This window comes from Sciurus vulgaris (assembly GCF_902686455.1).
Source record: "Sciurus vulgaris genome assembly, chromosome: 1".
In the NCBI taxonomy this organism is placed as follows: Eukaryota; Metazoa; Chordata; class Mammalia; order Rodentia; family Sciuridae; genus Sciurus; species Sciurus vulgaris.
The window spans coordinates 177731309-177751452 of NC_136461.1; the positions used below are offsets into that span (position 1 = coordinate 177731309).

The window sequence follows — 20144 nt, forward strand, 5'->3', positions numbered from 1 at the left end:
TTTTGTTTATTGTCCAGTTGGGTTTCTCTGTGGAATTATTTGATCTAATTTCTTGATCTATTATTAATTTCTGGATCTGTTATTTTACTGTTATGTTTGTTTTTTTCTTACTAAACTATGGAAGTTCTTCACATACTCTGATTTCACATCTTTTGTTAACTATGTACATTACAATAAAACTTGTTTCAGATTGTGGCTTCTCTTTTTACTTTGCTTATCTTATTTTATTATTCAGAAATGTTAAAAATCTTGATATAGTAGAATTTATCATGTAAGAAATAGTTTTGTATTTTTGTATATGGATCAGGAAATTTCGTCTTTCATGTTTCCATGTTTAATACATTTGAAATAGATTTTTGTATCCAATGTGAAGTGGGAATCTATTCACAACCTGTTGTCCCATCTATAATAATTGAATACTACATCTTTTCTTCTCTAATTTTGTAAGGCCAAAATTGATATATGTGAGAATCTGTTTTTAGAGCCTCTGCTTCATATTTTATTTAAGATATCTTTACTAATGCCACACTTTTTAAATTTCAATCACTTTATAAGTAGAGTGAGTTCTCCTTAAACTTCTCTCTTTAGAGTTATCTTCGTTTTCCTTATTGTTGACTCATTCATTTTAGAATCAACTTGATAAAATCCATAAAAATATGGTAGGAGTTTTGATTAAAATTGTATTTAACTTTATAGATGTAATTTGGACAGACTAACATCCTGGGAGTATTTGGTTTTCTCTTCCTCCAATAAACCAATAATATATCTGTCTACTGATATAAGTGTTCTTTTAAACCTTTCAATAAAATTTTTATGGTTTTTAATTCAGTAGTCTCGCCTTTTTATTTCTCCTTTCTTTTAGATTTATTTGCCGGATTCTTGTATATTATTTTTCTTTGTAGTAGATATCTTTAAGTCTCTTATTTAATGTTTTGTAATTGGTTATTGGTGATGTTTGGAAATGTTTAATTTGGCTTATTCATCTTTGATCTAGGAAATTCATTGAGCTCTCTTATTACTTTTAATATTTTGGTTGTGGATTTTCTTAGATTTTATGTTTATCATCAAACGATGTGCACAGTCAACTAGTGTTCAAATAAAGAAGTTTTATTTCATTCTTCTGTCTGTGCATGTGTGCATGTGTGGACTTAATAGGCTAATACCTTCAGACCAGTGTTGAATATTTTGTGATAAACTGGGGATCCTTAGCTTAATCTCTGACTTTAAAGGGAATGTCTTTACCTTTCATCCTTATGTGTTAAATAGAATATAAAGTTTTTATAGAGACTTTACCAGATTAAAGCATTGCTTTTCTTTTTCTTGTTTGCAAGATTTCGTATTTTTTTCACATAGTGAATTTTACATTTTATGAAGGCTGAATATTTTTTCTGTATCTATTGATGCAGTCTTTTTTTAACATCTTAATCTATTAATGTGGTCAATCACATTAATATATTTTCAAAAATTATACTTGCATTTTTTGTAATCCCACCTTTGTCATATATATTCTTTGATCATTTTTTTTCTCATAGACACTGTATGAAATTTAGGATTTGGTTTATTGAGATTTATAAGTCAATTTCTATTTGTACTATTGGTTTATGATTCCTCTTTTATATTGTCTGTGTAGGTTAAAAAATGACCCCTCAAAAGACATCCAGGTCTAATCCCTGAAACATGTGATTGGTACTTTATATGGCCAAAAAAGGGGGGTGGGGACAGAGGTCCCTGAATGCAATCACTTGTATCTTCATCAGGAAGAGGCGGAGGGAGGAGGAGAAGGCAACGTGAAGATATAATAGTGAGAGTTTGACAATATTATCTTTCAAGAGTGGATTGATGTGACCACAAACCAAGGAATGATGGTTGCCATCAGAGCCTGAGATTACCAGAGAAATAAGAACTAATTTCTTTGAGATTTTTAAAGGAGTGCGGCCCTGTAGACCTATTGATTTAGTTCATGTGATACTGAAATTGGACTTCTGGTTCCAAAACTATGGGAGAATAAATTTCTGTTGCTTTAAACCAACAGTTTGTGATATTTGTTATTGTTAATTAATTCAGGAAGCTGCTTTCTGCTCTTTTCTGATTTTACCATTAATTTTTTCTAGTCTTATAAATTGAGTTGGGAAAATTTCCTCTTTTTTCTTCTCCATAATACTTTGAATAAGTTTGAGATATTACAAGTTATCTTCAAGGAGGCAAAAACCATCTAGGACCTCTTCTATCTCTCTTCCTTGTTCCTTCCATTCCTGCTTTTCCCTGGGCATATACCCCTTTCTTATTAAGAATTTTATGATTGCCTTCATGCCTTCTTAGGGATCCCTAATCTAGAAACAGGACTTCATTATTGAGCTGGGATCTTGCCTCAATCTTGATAGCTAGTGATATTGCAAATTAATATAGTAGTGCTATTTTAAACTAGTGATCTTATGAACTATGTATACAAACTATGTTCGTTAATGGCTTTGTTCAATGTCAAAGTTTCAAGATCTCACTTGCCTAAGTTCACAGCTCCATGTTAGCTGTAATTTGAGAGTTTGACAGAATTTTTCCAGCTTCTTTTATGAGTAGAGAAGGCCCCATTAACCAAGAAGTGAATTTAATTTCAATTTCCCAGCATTTTAGTTCTGTTATCCCATAGGAGCTATGCAATTAACCACTAGTGCCTGCTTTTGTTTGTTGGTATGTTAGACCTGAGGCTTTGGCTCTGCTCATCTTTAGTTATATTTTTTCTGTTATTTATTTATTTGCTAAAATCCTGGGTGTAGAAACAAAAATCTGTTAAAAGCTATGTGGAAAAATCTTGAAAAATTGGTATAAAACAAACTACTTCAATAGGTAGACAAAATAGAGTTTGAGAAAAATAGAGGTGGGTAAAAGTTTATGTTAGGTAGAGCAATAGAGCTTACTATAATTTTTAATTTTTCATAATTTCTTTGTAGCTTTAAGTATAAGTTAAATTGCTTTTTTCCTGCAGTTGTGTATTTTGTTTTGAGAAAGAATGCTGATGTCTAAGATTTTTAGTAATACTGACTTCATGACAATATAATGTGATTACATTTCAGCTTGTCTTTTGCTTTCATTATCATTTTCATTTTCTGCATTTTCATTAATATTTGATGTTTTAAATTATCAAAATGTGGGAGATGAGCTTATCATTAATTATGATGCTGATGAAATGATAATTCTGATTTCTCTGTTTTCTTATTTATTATTTAATGTAAGGTCATGGAGATTAATACTCAGTAATCTAAACACCTCAATTCTCTAATTTAATTGATTGAAAACAGTTTTAGTTCATTGGGCATCTCTCTTTGGAGCATACTCACATAGTCAGTAAATCCCTCAAGAATTCTATGAATAGATACTGTGATCTATTCCTATTCAAAGGAGATGACTTAAGCATGCTTAAGTAACACATTCAATCACAGGTAGAAGTTTCTTGTTTTCAGCAACTCCATGCATTGTTCTGCATAATTTGCCAAGCTGATCTTGTTCTTTAATTTCTGATATTTATCCCAGTTTCTCCTACTGTTGATCTGCTATGGTATTTCTTTAGATCATGGTCTTTAGTTAATTTTGCTATTCTTAAAATGTGGCACTTTAAAAAATTCTTTATTTAAGTAGCTTCAGCTCTGGATAACATAGGCCGTTGTCACTTTCCTGAAAGACCCACCCTAGCTGGATTAGATTCCTATTCTTTCTTCCCCAACCTGCCTCCCCCATCCCACCACTCCTGCCCAAAGCAGAGTAATCAGTCATTTTTTTTCAGAAACCAGAAGCTCCCCATACCTCTTTCTCTGGATGTGGAATTGGTCTATAGTTTTTTGTAGGCAAATACTAATCCCTGAATATAGCTGACACAATTCAAAACACAGCATTATATTATTTTTAAAGTGCCTTTTGTTTCCTTCCTTCCTTCCTTCCTTCCTTCCTTCCTTCCTTCCTTCCTTCCTTCCTTCCTTTCCTTCCTTCCTTCCTTCCTTCCTTCCTTCCTTCCTTCCTTCCTCCTTCCTTCCTTCCTTCCTTCCTTCCTTCCTTCCTTCCTTCCTTCCTTCCTTCCTTTTCCTTTAGTACTGAAGATTGAACCCAGAAACACTTTACCACTGAGCAACATCCCCAGCCCTTTTTATTTATTTTGAGACAGGGTCTCACTAAGTTGCTAGCCTTGCTAAGTTGCAGTGACTAGCCTCAAAGTTGCAATTCTCCTGCTTTAGCCTCCCAAATAGCTGGGATTATAGCTGTATGCCACTGTGCCTAGCAATTTTGATTCTTTTATCAGTAAACTGGCTCTATTTTCCTTTTTTGCCAAGAAGTCAGTGGATGACTTAAGGGAAACTGTGACATGGATAAAATGGGAAGACTGAAGCTCATTACTTCAAACCTAAGGGTGTTTGCAGAAGGTATTAGGTGTACAGAAAAGTCTCTGAAAAACCTGCTCTATCTTTTGCATGTGATAGGGGAGGAGAAAGAAGATAGAGGTAAGCTTGGTTGGATATTCAGAGGTGTGTTTCAATCTCTTCTTTCCAGACTTTGATCCGAGAGGAGAATGTATATTGGTTAAATTGAAGAACAATTTTTACCCTTCTAATATTTGAGATTCCTAGAGGAATTCATTCTTCAGGATGCCCTAGCATTCACCTGAGGGCACAGTCCTTCAGAGTAGGACTTGGCAGTGCATCATGGTTAAGAAAGACCAGAAAAGGCCAGAATTAGCTTTCCGGACTATCCTTAGGTCTATTGTGGCATGATAAACATGTAAATAGCTGTATCCCTCCAGTGAAAATTCCTCTGGTCCCCCATAGTGTGGTAGAGGTGATTTGCAGAATATATCTGCGTTGTAGATCGCTCGGGGCCAGGACTGAACAGAGGATTATTCAGAGACTAGAGTAATCTGCAGTGCCTATAGGAATCTAAGTCAGGGCAGGTTAATAGTGGAGCACAGTCCTCAAATGAGAAGAACCTAGACTATGAATTAGATAACTTCTAGGATTTCTTGGAGATAGCAGATGAAGGGGTAGAAATAGAGAATTTGTTTGAGGAACTACTTAGCATTCTAAAATTTAGTAGAGTATCTTTACAGAAAAATCTGGTTAGTATGCTTTTGAGAAAAATCAGATCAGGGGTAGAGAAATAAGCTGCATTTCTTTGTAATTTTTTTCAAAGCCATAATAATAGCCAACAGAGAAAAGTTTGTAACAACCAAGACTTAAAAATGCTCAAGGTTAAAACTTCTTTCTGTACTGCTGCTACCTACTGAGAGATTTATGGAAGACCTATTAGACTTTCTTGTTTCAACCTACAAAAGTGGCTATAGCTAGAGATGCCATGCTTGCTCTTCATGGAGAATCTGGGAAAGTCTTGCTGCTTATGTAAGGACTACTGAATGAAGCAAATTTCTGATTTGTGTTTTTCTCTTACATGAAGATTACAGTGATCTCTTCATTGCTTAAGAAGTTTATTTGAAAAACCTTAATCTGCTAGGTTAATGTGTCAGTGCATCAACTTTGAAAATCCACCACGGCAGTGCTGGGGGAGGTGTTTGCTGGTCCAGTAGCTCAAATGTCCTTGAATTCTGCCTTTTGAGAGACAGACACCATGGACACAGTGACGGGACTATTTTAGGATAATATTGTGTTTGAGCCTCTCTGGACTTCCAGACCTCTTGCAGATCTCCGCCTCCTTGTTTTTTCTTCAAACATGGTCTGGACTAGAGAAGGAATCACAGGATTGTAGTGTGAATGCATTCTTTTTGTAGTATTTACCATAACTAATATAAATAACATTTGTACAAGTATTTATTTGCTTGTCTCCCCCACTACACTTTAAACTCCACTGTGAAATTTGTCTTTTCAGCTATATTCATCAGCTCTTAGCAATAGTGTCTGACTTATATTAGCCACTTAGTGAATATTATATGAATCCATAATAATTAATGAATTTGTCTTAATAGTTATTTGTCCATCTGTAAATAATTGGAATTTTATGGTTTGAATTAATTTTTATGGCAAATTATAGCTCCATCCACGTTCATGTACTAATATGAAATATAGTCTTTTTCTTTTAGTAGAATATAATGCATACACTCAGTGGTGCTTATAAATGTGAAAAACCTGTTTTCTGTTGGAAAAATCTTTAGTTTGTAGCATTTTCTAATTTCTGTAATTTAAATATACCTATTTTGGCTGATTTCAAGCTAATACACTTCATGGAATTTGGGAAGAAATGTGCACAACTGGTTTTTGTGCTTCAGTGAACCATGCTGAAGTTTTTAAATATCTTTGTTCTATCAATACATTTTTCTCAAACACAAAGATTGTGCTGGTGATACACATTTAATAGAACATGTACCTTAAAATGATTATAGATTAGTTAAGGTAGTGCTATCAACTATAAAAGATAAAAACATTTTGTAGCTCAACATAATAGAAGTTTATTTTGACTTATATGAAGTCTATGTGTGACTAATCAGCTGAGGGCTTCCTGCAAGTTTTCATTCAGTTCCCAGGTTCGTTTTTTTCTGTGGCTCCTTTATCTTCAAGGTCTTGTGTGAAGACCTATGAAGATGCCATATGAGAATTTTTCTTATAGGTCATAGAAGTGGCACATACTATTCCACTTACAATCCATTGACTAGAATATAGCCTTATAGCCATAGCCACCCCTAATTAATATAAGGAAATGTTTCTAAGAGAAAAAGGAGATAAGTTTGTTGAATGTGACAGAGTGTACTGATCAATTTATACTCTTCCTCCTTAATTCTTCTCTGATAAATACATTTATATAAGCAGGCTGGTAATGGTTAGAAGTGGAGTCTAACCACTTTCTGTGTAGAGTTAACTTAATCATATGAGGTTGGCCTTTGGCCTCATTAGCATCAGTCCTTAACTCAAAATCATTTCTTTTTTTGAATTACCATACTAGTTTTATGCTATAAAGGCAGATTTAGAACTGAATGGTATATATATATATATATATCATTGAAGATATATTTTTGATAATTATGAGGACCAGTAAAAGTAAAAGGCTCTACCTATGAGTTGAGATTTATAGGCATACACATTTATGGTCACACAGATATTAATTATAATACACTTAGATTCCTGCAGTCTGAAAAGCATATCTATCAAAAAATCAAAAATCAAATGGCCATTACTAGGGTCAGGGAACTTAAGGAAAGAAGCATTGCTGTTTAACGTGTGTAGTGTTTCAGTTTTTGAAGGAAAAGTTCAGAGATCTATTTTGCAGCAGTATAAATATATATAACATTACTGAAGTGTATACTTAAAAATTATTAAGATGGTAAATTTTACATTCTTTTTACCACCTTAAAAAATAAAACATTACTAAAATAATGCGTAATCAATAGGTTTTTTTGTGGGGGGGGGATCAAAATTATTCCTAGCTTTATTTTAATCATTAGGAGTTACTTAAAAGACGTAAAACCCCACCAAGAAGCATACAATATAATTAGTGATAGATTAACGTTGACAGCTAATTTACTGGAAGTGTAATATTTAACAGAAATTGTACAAGACAATTCATATAAATGATTTCTTGTCATCAATAAAATATAGGCAAATAAGTACTATTGTTTTATCATACCCCTTTCCTTTTTATTTATTTTTTGCCGTTAAGGAAGTTAAATTCTGTAGCTATGATGTTTTAGTACCTTGCTGAAAGTTGCAAAGTTTCTAATCTTGGATCTGGTATTTAAACCCAATTAACTAGCTTCAAAATTCTTTTTCTGTATATTACATCATGCCTCTTATTACATAAAAAAAACTAGTAATTTGAAATTTTATACTTTGGTATTTATGCTCTCTATGTATAGTTGATTTCATTATAATTATTCTGGCAAAATGGAAAGGATAAATTATTTAATTTATAGTAGTAGATGATCTGGATTGTATTTTAATTTTAGAGGGATGACCATAAAGTTTTTTGTTGGCTTGAATTGCTGTCTTTCTTTTTGTTTTCTTAACTTTTGGGAACACTAATTACTTTTAAAAATTATTATTTAACCAATATTTATTTCATAATATCTATGACAATGTGGCAAATATCTTGGATGACATAGTAAAATATATTTCTGACAAGAGACTGAGATCAAGAAACATTGAATGCCACTGGACTAATTACTTTTTCCTGTGTCTTCACATACAGGTTATGTGGGTATGTAATTTGTGCCGAAACAACAGGAAATCCTCACTAAATCAGGAGCATGGTTTTATAACAGTGGATCTAATACACCACAGCAATCTGATCAAAAGGTTCTTCGAGGACTGCGAAATGAGGAGGCACCTCAGGAGAAGAAGCAAAACTGCACGAGCAGGCCCAATTCCAAGGATCCCCTGGTGACATATCTGTACCTGCAGTGGAGAAAAGTCGATCTCATGGGCTCACAAGACAGGATTCTATTAAAAATGGGTCAGGAGTGAAGCACCAAATTGCCAGTGACATAGCTTCAGACAGGTAAACATTTTGTGTAATCTTTAGGTGAATATACTTTTATTCCAAACAGAAATAAAAATACATGAAACATAATGTAAATTTTCATGTTTTACATAAATGCCACATATGATATTCTGGACTTGAGCTATGATAGGTTTAGACAATCTTATGTTTGATGTGGGAGTGCTATCAGATAGATTTCTTAGAATAAAGAAGTGAAATAAAATACTTCTTTAAAATTCTAGCCTTTTAAGATGCTTGAAGTCTTTGATTTCTTGAATAATGGCATAGGACATTTCTTCTTTATTAATCATTCACATATTTTCTTTTGTGATGAGTCTATTCCATTTTTTGTACTTTTTTAGGATTATTTTAAATCCCTGTTTTATAAAGTAGGTTTATATTCCCTTTCAAGCTATGTGCATTGCAAATTTTTTTCAAATTTCTTGAAATATAACAAATGGTTTAACACTTTTTTGATGAAGAAAAATTTTATTTTGATGATGTCTAATTTGTTGTTGTTATTATTATTATTATTATTATTATTATTAGTGTTTTGTGTGTCTTGTCTAAGAAATCCTTACCTACCCTAAATGTGGAAGATGTTCTATTCTGAGTCCTTTATTGAGCTTTCTATCTTTAGTCTAAATAAAGAGAAAACAATATTTTATATATTTTTTTCTAGAAGCTTTGTACTTTTAGATTTTACATTTAGATCTATAATTTATTTTGTATGTGGTTAAACAGGAAGATTAAATGATTTAAGTGTCATTTTTTTTTTTTTTGCACATGGATATTCAGTTGTTTCAGTACATTTGTTGAAAAGATAACATCCTTTCTCTACTGAATTGCTTTTGTTCTTTGTCAAAAGCTAATGTCAACAGTTGAGTTTATAGGCTTCTCATTCCATTTCACTGATCAATCTTTATGCTAAAACCACATTGTTTTGATTACCATAGAGTTACACTCTCTTCAAACCAGGTAGTATCTTTGTTCTTTTGAAAAACTGTTTTGAATATACCAAGTATTTCCTTTGAAGTTTAGAATCATGCCATAAGTATAATTTAGATTAGTTTCCCCACAAATGCATGACTTTGAAGTTAATTCACACAGAAATGTGTCTGCCACTTCTGAACAATAAAAATAATATAAAGTAAGTTTCTTATAAGTAGTAAATAGTTGGATCTTGTTTTTTAAGTCCAGTTTCTGTCTTTTGAATAAGTTAGCCCATTTACACTTTCGATAATTATTGATAGGCCAGATCTTATTAAAGTCATTTGGTAAATTGATTTCCTGTTTTATTATTATTCTTTTTCCCCCTCTCTCTTCCTCTTTTTTTTTGTTATCTATTTATTTAAATTGACAAGTGAAAAGGTATGTTTTATTTATAGTGGACAATATGATGTTTTGATATATGTGCACTTTATGGAATAGGTAATCAAGCTATTTAACATATGTATTATTACCTCATGTCTATTTTTTGTGGTGAGAAGACTTTAAGTCTACTTTTAGCAATTTTCAAATATACAACACATTATTATTAACCATAGTCATGACGTACAACAGAGTTCTTTTTTTTTTTACTAACATGCATTAATTGTACATTCTAATGGGGTTCAGTGTGATATTTCCATACATGTATACAGTGTATATGTCTTCCTTTCTTATAGTCTTCCTTTGTGGTTAATTGATTTAGTTTAGTAGAGTATTTTGATTCCTTTTGATTTTTTGGTTTGTCTATTATAGATTTTTTTTTTTTTTCTGAATTCTTTTTTTTTTTTTTTTTTTATTGTAAACAAATGGGATACATGTTGTTTCTCTGTTTGTACATGGCGTAAAGGCATACCATTTGTGTAATCATAAATTTACATAGAGCAATGTTGTTTGATTCATTCTGTTATTTTTTCCCTTCCCCCCACCCCTCCCACCCCTCTTTACCCTCTATACAGTAGTTCCTTCCTCCATACTTGCCCCCCTCCCTAACCCTAACTCTAACCCTTCTCTCCCCCCGATTATGTGTCACCTCCACTTATTAGCGATATCATTCGTCCTTTGGCTTTTTGAGATTGGCTTATCTCACTTAGCATGATATTCTCCAATTTCATCCATTTGCCTGCAAATGTCATAATTTTATCATTCTTTATGGCTGAGTAATATTCCATAGTATATATATACCACAGTTTCTTATCCACTCATCAATTGAAGGGCATCTAGGTTGGTTCCACAGTCTGGCTATTGTGAATTGAGCAGCTATGAACATTGATGTGGCTGTATTTTCTGTAGTATGCAGATTTTAAGTCCTTTGGGTATAGGCCAAGGAGTGGGATAGCTGGGTCAAATGGTGGTTCCATTCCAAGTTTTCTAAGGAATCTCCACACTGCTTTCCATAGTGGCTGCACTAATTTGCAGCCCCACCAGCAGTGTATGAGTGTACCTTTTCTCCCCACATCCTCGCCAACACCTGTTGTTGCTCGTATTCTTGATAATCGCCATTCTAATTGGGGTGAGATGGAATCTTAGGGTGGTTTTGATTTGCATTTCTCTTATTACTAGAGATGTTGAACATTTTTCCATATGTTGTTGATTGCTTATAGATCTTCTTCTGTGAAATGTCTATTCATTTCCTTAGCCCATTTGTTGACTGGACTGTTTGAATTCTTGGAGTAGAGTTTTTTGAGTTCTTTATAGATTCTGGAGATTAGTGCTCTATCTGAAGTATGATTGGCAAAGATATTCTCCCACTCTGTAGGCTCTTTCTTCGCATTGCTGATAGTTTCCTTTGCTGAGAGAAAGCTTTTTAGTTTGAATCTATCCCAGTGGTTGATTCTAGCTTTTATTTCTTGTGCTATCGGAGTCCTGTTAAGGAAGTCTGGTCCTAGACCAACAAGGTGAAGATTTGGACCTACTTTTTCTTCTATAATCTGCAGGGTCTCTGGTCTGATTCCGAGGTCCTTAATCCATTTTGAGTTTAGTTTCGTGCATGGTGAGAGATATGGGTTTAGTTTCATTCTGTTGCATATGGATTTCCAATTCTCCCAGCACCATTTGTTGAAGAGGCTATCTTTTCTCCATTGCATATTTTTGGCCCCTTTGTCTAGTATGAGAAAATTGTATTTATTTAGGTTTGTGTCCGTGTCCTCTATTCTGTACCATTGATCTACCTTCTATTTTGGTACCAATACCATGCCGTTTTTGTTACTATTGCTTTGTAGTAGAGTTGAAGATCTGGTATTGCAATACCCCCTGTTTCACTCTTCCTGCTAAGGATTGCTTTAGCTATTCTGGGTTTCTTATTCTTCCAGATGAATTTCATAATTGCCTGCTCTATTTCTGTAAGGTACGTCATTGGGATTTTAATTGGAATTGCATTGAATTTGTATAGCACTTTAGGTAGTATGGCCATTTTGACAATATTAATTCTTCCTATCCAAGAACATGGAAGATCTTTCCATCTTCTAAGGTGTTCTTTAATTTCTTTCTTTAGTGTTGTATAGTTCTCATTGTAGAGGTCTTTCACCTCTTTTGTGAGATTGATTCCCAAGTATTTTATTTTTTTCGAGGCTATTGTGAATGGGGTAGTTTTCCTAATTTCTCTTTCTGAAGATTCATCACTTATGTATAAAAATGCGTTGGATTTATGGGCATTGATCTTGTAACCTGCTACTTTACTGAAATCACTTATGAGTTCTAAGAGTTTTCTGGTGGAATTTCCAGGTTCCTCTAAATATATAATCATGTCATCAGCGAACAGGGATAGTTTGAGTTCTTCTTTTCCAATTCGTATCCCTTTAATTTCTTTGGTTTGTCTAATTGCTCTGGCCAGAGTCTCAAGAACGATGTTGAATAGAAGTGGTGAGAGAGGGCATCCCTGCCTTGTTCCAGTTTTTAGGGGGAATGCTTTCAGTTTTTCACCATTTAGAATGATATTAGCCATGGGCTTAGCATAAATGGCCTTTACAATATTAAGGAATGTTCCCACTATCCCTATTTTTTCTAGTGTTTTGAGCATGAAGGGGTGCTGTATTTTATCAAATGCTTTTTCTGCGTCTATTGAAATAATCATGTGATTCTTGACTTTAAGTCTATTAATATGGTGAATTACGTTTATTGATTTCCTGATGTTGAACCAACCTTGCATCCCTGGGATGAAACCCACTTGATCATGGTGCACTATCTTTTTAATATGTTTTTGTATGCGATTTGCTAAAATTTTGTTGAGAATTTTTGCGTCGATGTTCATTAAGGATATTGGTCTGAAATTTTCTTTCCTTGATGAGTCTCTGTCTGGTTTAGGTATCAGTGTGATATTGGCTTCATAGAATGAGTTTGGGAGGGTTCCCTCCTCTTCTATTTTATGGAATACTTTGAGAAGTATTGGAATGAGCTCTTCCTTAAAGGTTTTGTAGAACTCGGCTGAGAACCCATCTGGTCCCGGACTTTTCTTTGTTGGTAGGCTTTTGATGACTTCTTCTATTTCAGTACTTGAAATTGGTCTATTTAAATTGTTTATGTCCTCCTCATTCAGTTTAGGCAATTCATATGTCTCTAGAAACCTGTTGATGTCTTCGAAATTTTCTATTTTGTTGGAGTATAGATTTTCAAATAGCTTCTAATTATGTTTTGTATTTCCATCCTGTCTGTTGTGATATTTCCTTGTTCATTCCGAATTTTAGTGATTTGGGTTTTCTCTCGTCTTCTCTTTGTTAGTGTGGCTAAAGGTTTATCAATTTTGTTTATTTTTTCGAAGAACCAACTATTTATTTTGTCAATTTTTTGTATTGTTTCTTTTGTTTCAATTTCATTGATTTCAGCTCTGAGTTTAACTATTTCCTGTCTTCTACTACTTTTGGTGCTGTTCTGTTCTTCTTTTTCTAAGGCTTTGAGCTGTAATGTTAGGTTGTTTATTTGATGAGTTTTACTTCTTTTATTAAATGCGCTCCATGAAATAAATTTCCCTCTAAGTACTGCTTTCATAGTGTCCCAGAGATTTTGATATGATGTTTCTTTGTTCTCATTTACCTCTAAGAATTTTTTAATTTCCTTCCTAATATCTTCTGTTGTCCATTCATCATATAATAGCATATTGTTTAATCTCCAGATGTTGGAATAGTTTCTGTTTTTTACTCTTTCATTTATTTCTAACTTCAATCCATTATGATCTGATAGAATACATGCTAGTGTCTCTATCTTCTTGTATTTGCTAACATTAGCTTTGTGGCATAATATATGGTCTATTTTAGAGAAGGATCCATGTGCTGCTGAGAAGAAAGTGTATTCACTCTTGGTTGGATGGAATATTCTATAAATGTCCGTTAAGTCTAAATTATTGATTGTGTTGTTGAGATCTATGGTTTCTTTGCTCAATTTTTGTCTGGAAGATCTGTCCAGTGGTGAGAGCGGCGTGTTAAAATCACCTAGTATTATTGTGTTGCGGTCTATTTGGTTTCTGAAATTGAGAAGGATTTGTTTGACATACATGGATGAGCCACTGTTTGGGGCATAGATGTTTATGATTGTTATATCTTGTTGATTTATGCTTCCCTTAAGCAGTATGAAATGACCTTCTTTATCCCTTCTGACTAACTTTGGCTTGAAGTCCACATTATCTGAAATGAGGATGGATACTCCAGCTTTTTTGCTGAGTCCATGTGCATGGTATGTTTTTCCCCATCCTTTCACCTTTAATCTATGGGTATCTTTTTCTATGAGGTGAGTCTCTTGCAGGCAACATATTGTTGGATCTTTCTTTTAATCCAGTCTGCCAGTCTATGTCTTTTGATTGATGAATTCAGGCCATTAACATTCAGGGTTATTATAGAGAAATGATTTGTTTTCCCGGTCATTTGGTTCATTTTTAAAATTTGTTTATTTATTTGTTTGACACAACTTGTTTCCTCCTTTATTTGACAATTCCTTTAGGATAATTCCTCCCTTTGCTGATTTGCTTCTTTGTTTTTCATCTCTTCCTCATGGAATATTTTGTTGAGAATGTTCTGTAATGCTGGCTTTCTTTTTGTAAATTCTTTTAGCTTTTGTTTATCATGGAAGGATTTTATTTCATCATCAAATTTGAAGGTAAGTTTTGCTGGGTATAAGATTCTTGGTTGGCATCCATTTTCTTTCAGGGCTTGAAAAATGTTGTTCCAGGACCTTCTAGCTTTTAGGGTCTGGATTGAAAATCTGCTGATATGCGTATTGGTTTCCCCCTGAATGTAATTTGGTTCTTTTCTCTCACAGCCTTTAAAATTCTGTCTTTATTTTGTATGTTAGGTATTTTCATTATAATGTGCCTTGGTGTGGTCTGTTGTAATTTTGTGTATTTGGAGTCCTGTAAGCCTCTTGAACTTGATTTTCCATTTCATTCTTCAGATTTGGGAAATTTTCTGATATTATTTCATTGAATAGGTTGTTCATTCCTTTGGCTTGTTTCTCTAGGCCTTCCTCAATCCCAATAATTCTTAAATTTGGCCTTTTCATGATATCCCATAGTTCTTGTAGATTCTGTTCATGATTTCTTACCATCTTCTCTGTTTGTTCAGCTTTGTTTTCAAGGTTAAATATTTTGTCTTCAATGTCTGAGGTTCTGTCTTCCAGGTGTTCTATCCTATTGGATATGCTTTCTATGGAGTTCTTAATTTGGTTTATTGTTTCCTTCATGTCAAGGATTTCTGTTTGGTTTTTTTTCAATATCTCTAACTCTTTATTGAAATGATCTTTTGCTTCCTGTATTTGCTCTTTTAACTGTCGATTGGTGCGATCAATCAATGCTTGCATTGCTCTTTCATCTCATCATTCAATGCATGCATTGCTCTTTCATCTCCTCGTTTGCTTCTCTGATCATTTTAATTATGTACATTCTGAACTCCTTTTCTGTCATTTCTTCTGCCATGCTGTCATTGGGTTTTATTGATGTTACATCTAGATTTGTTTGCAGCATTTTCTTTCCTTGTTTTCTCATGTTGTTCAGATATCAGTGGACTGCTGAGATATTGCAGATTTCCTCTGTTGATTTACAATGACCCTGAAGATTTCTATATATATCCCCTCTTAGCCTTCAGTAGGCTGAAGTCTTGGAGGAGGTTGATAATGCGGTGCTCCACAAGGAAGCTGCCTCTCTAGGAGTGGTGGCCTTCAGGTGGGGTATATTCCCTGCTAGTGGGCAGAGGTGCCTCCACTTGTTGACCAATGGTCATCCAAAGGGGACCTAGGCTGTGGGCTGAGGCAAGGCCTGTTTGGGCCTGAGTCTCTGGTTTTACCGTCCTTGTGGGAAACCTCACCCAGCAGGGAAGACTCACCCGGTGGGGAGGTCTCGCTGGTCAGTTTCCTCCTAGAGGTTCCCCTCAATTTACAGCTACTGCCTGGGCTGGGCTGCCTTCCTCTGCAAAGTTTCCAGGGGCCCGGCCCTACCTCCTGGGCCTGGGAGCCTCACCCTTCGCAGATGAATCTCCTTAGGCTGCCTCTCCTCAGAGAATTTGCCCATAGGCCTGGAACCTTCGCTCCGCCCTAAGCCTGTCTCTGTGCGGCTCTTCCACCCAGAAGCCTCCTAGATCCTGGGACCCTGTTCTGCACCTAATCGCCTGGCTGCGTGGCCCCTCCTCTGAGCAGCCACCTGTGGCCCCGAACAATCGCTCTGAGTCCCAGAGACCCGCCACAGGCCTCTTCCTCCAGACAGCCGCCCAGTATGCCGGTGCGGTCACTAGGAGTCCAAGAAACTCACTTCGTGCCTCCTCCTCCCACCAACCACCCGTAGCCCGGGGCAATCAATCACTCCGAGTCGAAGTGACCCTGCCCGTTCCTCCTCCTTCTCCAGATAACCCCCCGGGTGTTCAGGAGCAGTCCCTCTGAGTGGCTCTGAATCCAAGTGACCCGCTGCACGGGTCCTCTGGGCAACCGCCCGGAGCTCTGGTGTGGTCCCTCAAGACCAAGCGTCCCACCACGCTTCTCCTCCAGGCAGCCCCCCTGTGTTCAGGAGCTGTCACTTTAAGACCAAACAACTCACCACTCGCCTTCTCCTCTGAGCAGCCGCCTGGAGCGCTAATGCAGTCACTACGAGTCCAAAGGACCCGCCGCGCTCCTTCTCCTCCTTCTCCTACTCCTCCGGGCAGGCCCGGGGGTTCAGAAGTGGTCAGAGTCCAAACAGCTCGCCAGGCAGCCCCTTCTCTGGCAACCACCTGTAGTTCCCGTATAGTCACCCGAATCCAAGCGGCCGCTCCTCTTCCTCCTTGTCCTCAGGGCAGGCCCCGGGGTTCAGAAGCGTCGTTCTGATTCCAAACAGCTCGCCGCGCGGCTTCTCCTCTGGCAACCGCCTGCAGCTCTGGCGCAGTCTCTCCGAATCCAAGTGGCCACGCTCCTCTCCTCCTCCTCAGGGCAGGCCCCGGTGTCCTGAGTCCACACAGTTCTCCCCGCCACTCCTCCCCCCGGCAACCGCCGGAGCCCCAGTGCTATTATAGATTTTTGCCTGTTCCATTTTAGGCTTGCAAAAACATCTTTTGATTTTAACAAACTGTTTTGAACTGTATCAATATAACATGATCATAAAGATAAGAAACAACAACAAAAAAAGAAAATGTTTTACTAGAAAATTCTATACTTTTTTTGTTGGGGTAGGTACCAGGGATTGAACTCAGGGGCACTCAACCACTGAACTATATCCCCAGCCCTATTTTGTATTTTATATAGAAACAGGGTCTCACTGAGTTGCTTAACATCTCAATTTTTTTTTCTCCTGGTTCTAATATGCTTTTTATTTTTTTTATTTAATTAAAAATAATAAATTTACATAGGACAATGTTGCTTGATTCATTCTGTTATTTTTTTCCCTTCCCCCCCACCCCTCCCACCCCTCTTTTCCCTCTATACAGTCCTTCCTTCCTCCATTCTTACCACCCTCCTTATCCCTGACCCTAAACCTAACCCTAACCCTAACACTAACCCCTCCTACACCCCCTTATATGTCCTTATCCACTTATCAGCGAGATCATTCGTCCTTTAGTTTTTTGAGATTGGCTTATCTCACTTAGCATGATATTGTCCAATTTCATCCATTTGCCTGTAAATGCCATGATTTTATCATTCTTCATGGCAGAGTAATATTCCATTGTATATATATGCCACAGTTTCTTTATCCATTCATCAACTGAAGGGCATCTAGGTTGGTTCCACAATCTGGCTATAGTGAATTGAGCAGCTATGAACATTGATGTGGCTGTATCTCTGAAGTATGCTGATTTTAAGTCCTTTGTGTATAGGCCAAGGAGTGGGATAGCTGGGTCAAATGGTGGTTCCATTCCAAGCTTTCTGAGGAATCTCCATACTGCTTTCCAGAGTGGCTGCACTAATTTGCAACCCAACCAGCAATGTATGAGTGTACCTTTTTCCCCACATCCTCGCCAACACCTGTTGTTGCTTGTGTTCTTGATAATCGCCATTCTAATTGGGGTGAGATGAAATCTTAGGGTAGTTTTGATTTGCATTTCTCTTATTACTAGAGATGTTGAACATTTTTTCATATATCTGTTGATTGCTTGTACATCTTCTTCTGTGAAGTGTGTGTTCATTTCCTTAGCCCATTTGTTGATTGGATTATTTGTATTCTTGGTGTAGAGTTTTTTGAGTTCTTTAGAGTCTGGAAATTAGCACTCTATCTGAAGTATGAGTGGCAAAGATTTTCTCCCACTCTGTAGGCTCTCTGTTCACATTCCTTTGCTGAGAGAAAGCTATTTAGTTTGAATCTATCCCAGTTGTTTATTCTTGCTTTTATTTTTTTGTGCTATGGGAGTCCTGTTAAGGAAGTTTGATCCTAAGCCAACAAGTTGAAGGTTTGGACCTATTTTTTTTCTATAAGATGCAGGGTCTCTGGTCTGATTCTGAGGTCCTTGATCCATTTTGAGTTGAGTTTTGTGCAGGGTGAGAGATAGGGATTTAGTTTCATTCTGTTGCATATGGATTTCCAGTTTTCCCAGCACCATTTGTTGAAGAGGGTATCTTTTCTCCATTGCATATTTTTGGCACCTTTGTCTAGTATGAGAAAGTTGTATTTATTTGGGTTTGTGTCCATGTCCTCTATTCTGTACCATTGATCTACCTGTCTATTTTGGTACCAATACCATGCTGTTTTTGTTACTATTGCTTTGTAATAGAGTTGAAGATCTGGTATTGTGATACCCCCTGCTTCGCTCTTTCTACTGAGGATTGCTTTAGCTATTCTGGGTTTCTTATTCTTCCAGTGAATTTCATAATTGCTTGCTCTATTTATGTAAGGTACACCATTGGGATTTTAATTGGAATTGCATTGAATCTGTATAGCACTTTTGGTAGTATGGCCATTTTGATAATATTAATTCTGCCTATCCAAGAACATGGGAGATCTTTCCATCTTCTAAGGTTTTCTTTAATTTCTTTCTTTAGTGTTCTGTAGTTCTCATTGTAGAGGTCTTTCACCCCTTTTGTGAGATTGATTCCCAAGTATTTTATTTTTTTTGATGCTGTTGTGAATGGGGTAGTTTTCCTAATTTCTCTTTCTGAAGATTCATCACTTATGTATAAGAATGCATTGGATTTATGAGCATTGATCTTGTAACCTGCTACTTTACTGAATTCACTTATGAGTTCTAAGAGTTTTCTGGTAGAATTTCCAGGTTCCTCTAAATATATAATCATGTCATCAGCGAACAGGGATAGTTTGAGTTCCTCTTTTCCAATTTGTATTCCTTTAATTTCTTTGGTTTGTCTAATTGCTCTGGCTAGAGTCTCAAGAACGATATTGAATAGAAGTGGTGAAAGAGGGCATCCCTGCCTTGTTCCAGTTTTTAGGGGGAATGCTTTCAGTTTTTCACCATTTAGAATGATATTGGCCATGGGCTTAGCGTAGATGGCCTTGACAATGTTAAGGAATGTTCCCACTACCCCAATTTTCTCTAGTGTTTTGAGCATGAAGGGATGCTATATTTTATCAAATGCTTTTTCTGCATCTATTGAAATAATCATGTGATTCTTAACTTTTAGTCTGTTGATATGGTGAATGACATTTATTGATTTCCTGATATTGAACCAACCTTGCATCCCTGGGATAAAACCCACTTGATCGTGGTGCACTATCTTTTTAATATATTTTTGTATGCGATTTGCTAAAATTTTGTTGAGAATTTTTGCATCGATGTTCATTAAGGATATTGTTCTGAAATGTTCTTTCCTTGATGTGTCTCTGTCTGGTTTAGGTATCAGGGTGATATTGGCTTCATAGAATGAGTTTGGGAGGGTTCCCTCCTCTTCTATTTTATGGAATACTTTGAGAAGTATTGGAATGAGCTCTTCTTTAAAGGTTTTGTAGAACTCGGCTGAGAATCCATCTGGTCCTGGATTTTTCTTTGTTGGTAGGCTTTTGATGACCTCTTGTATTTCATTGCTTGAAATTGATTTATTTAAGTTGTGTATGTCCTCCTCGTTCAGTTTAGGTAATTCATATGTCTCTAGAAACTTGTTGATGTTTTCTGTTTTGTTGGAGTATAGATTTTCAAAGTAGCTTCTAATTATGTTTTGTATTTCACTCGTGTCTGTTGTGATATTTCCTTGTTCATTCCGAATTTTAGTAATTTGAGTTTTCTCCCTCTTTCTCTTTGTTAGTGTGGCTAAGGGTCTATCAATTTTTTTGTTTATTTTTTCAAAGAACCAAGTATTTATTTTGTTAA

At 35.8% G+C, this 20144-nt stretch overlaps 1 protein-coding gene across 1 annotated transcript in view; it reads left to right on the plus strand.

The window, feature by feature from the left end:
* RIMS2 (regulating synaptic membrane exocytosis 2) overlaps positions 1-20144 on the plus strand; it is a 631678-nt gene that overhangs the window by 199105 nt on the left and 412429 nt on the right. The window contains 3 exon segments of the mRNA XM_079106841.1: positions 8170-8191; positions 8194-8319; positions 8322-8478. Coding sequence (XP_078962967.1) covers positions 8170-8191; positions 8194-8319; positions 8322-8478 — 305 coding nt within the window.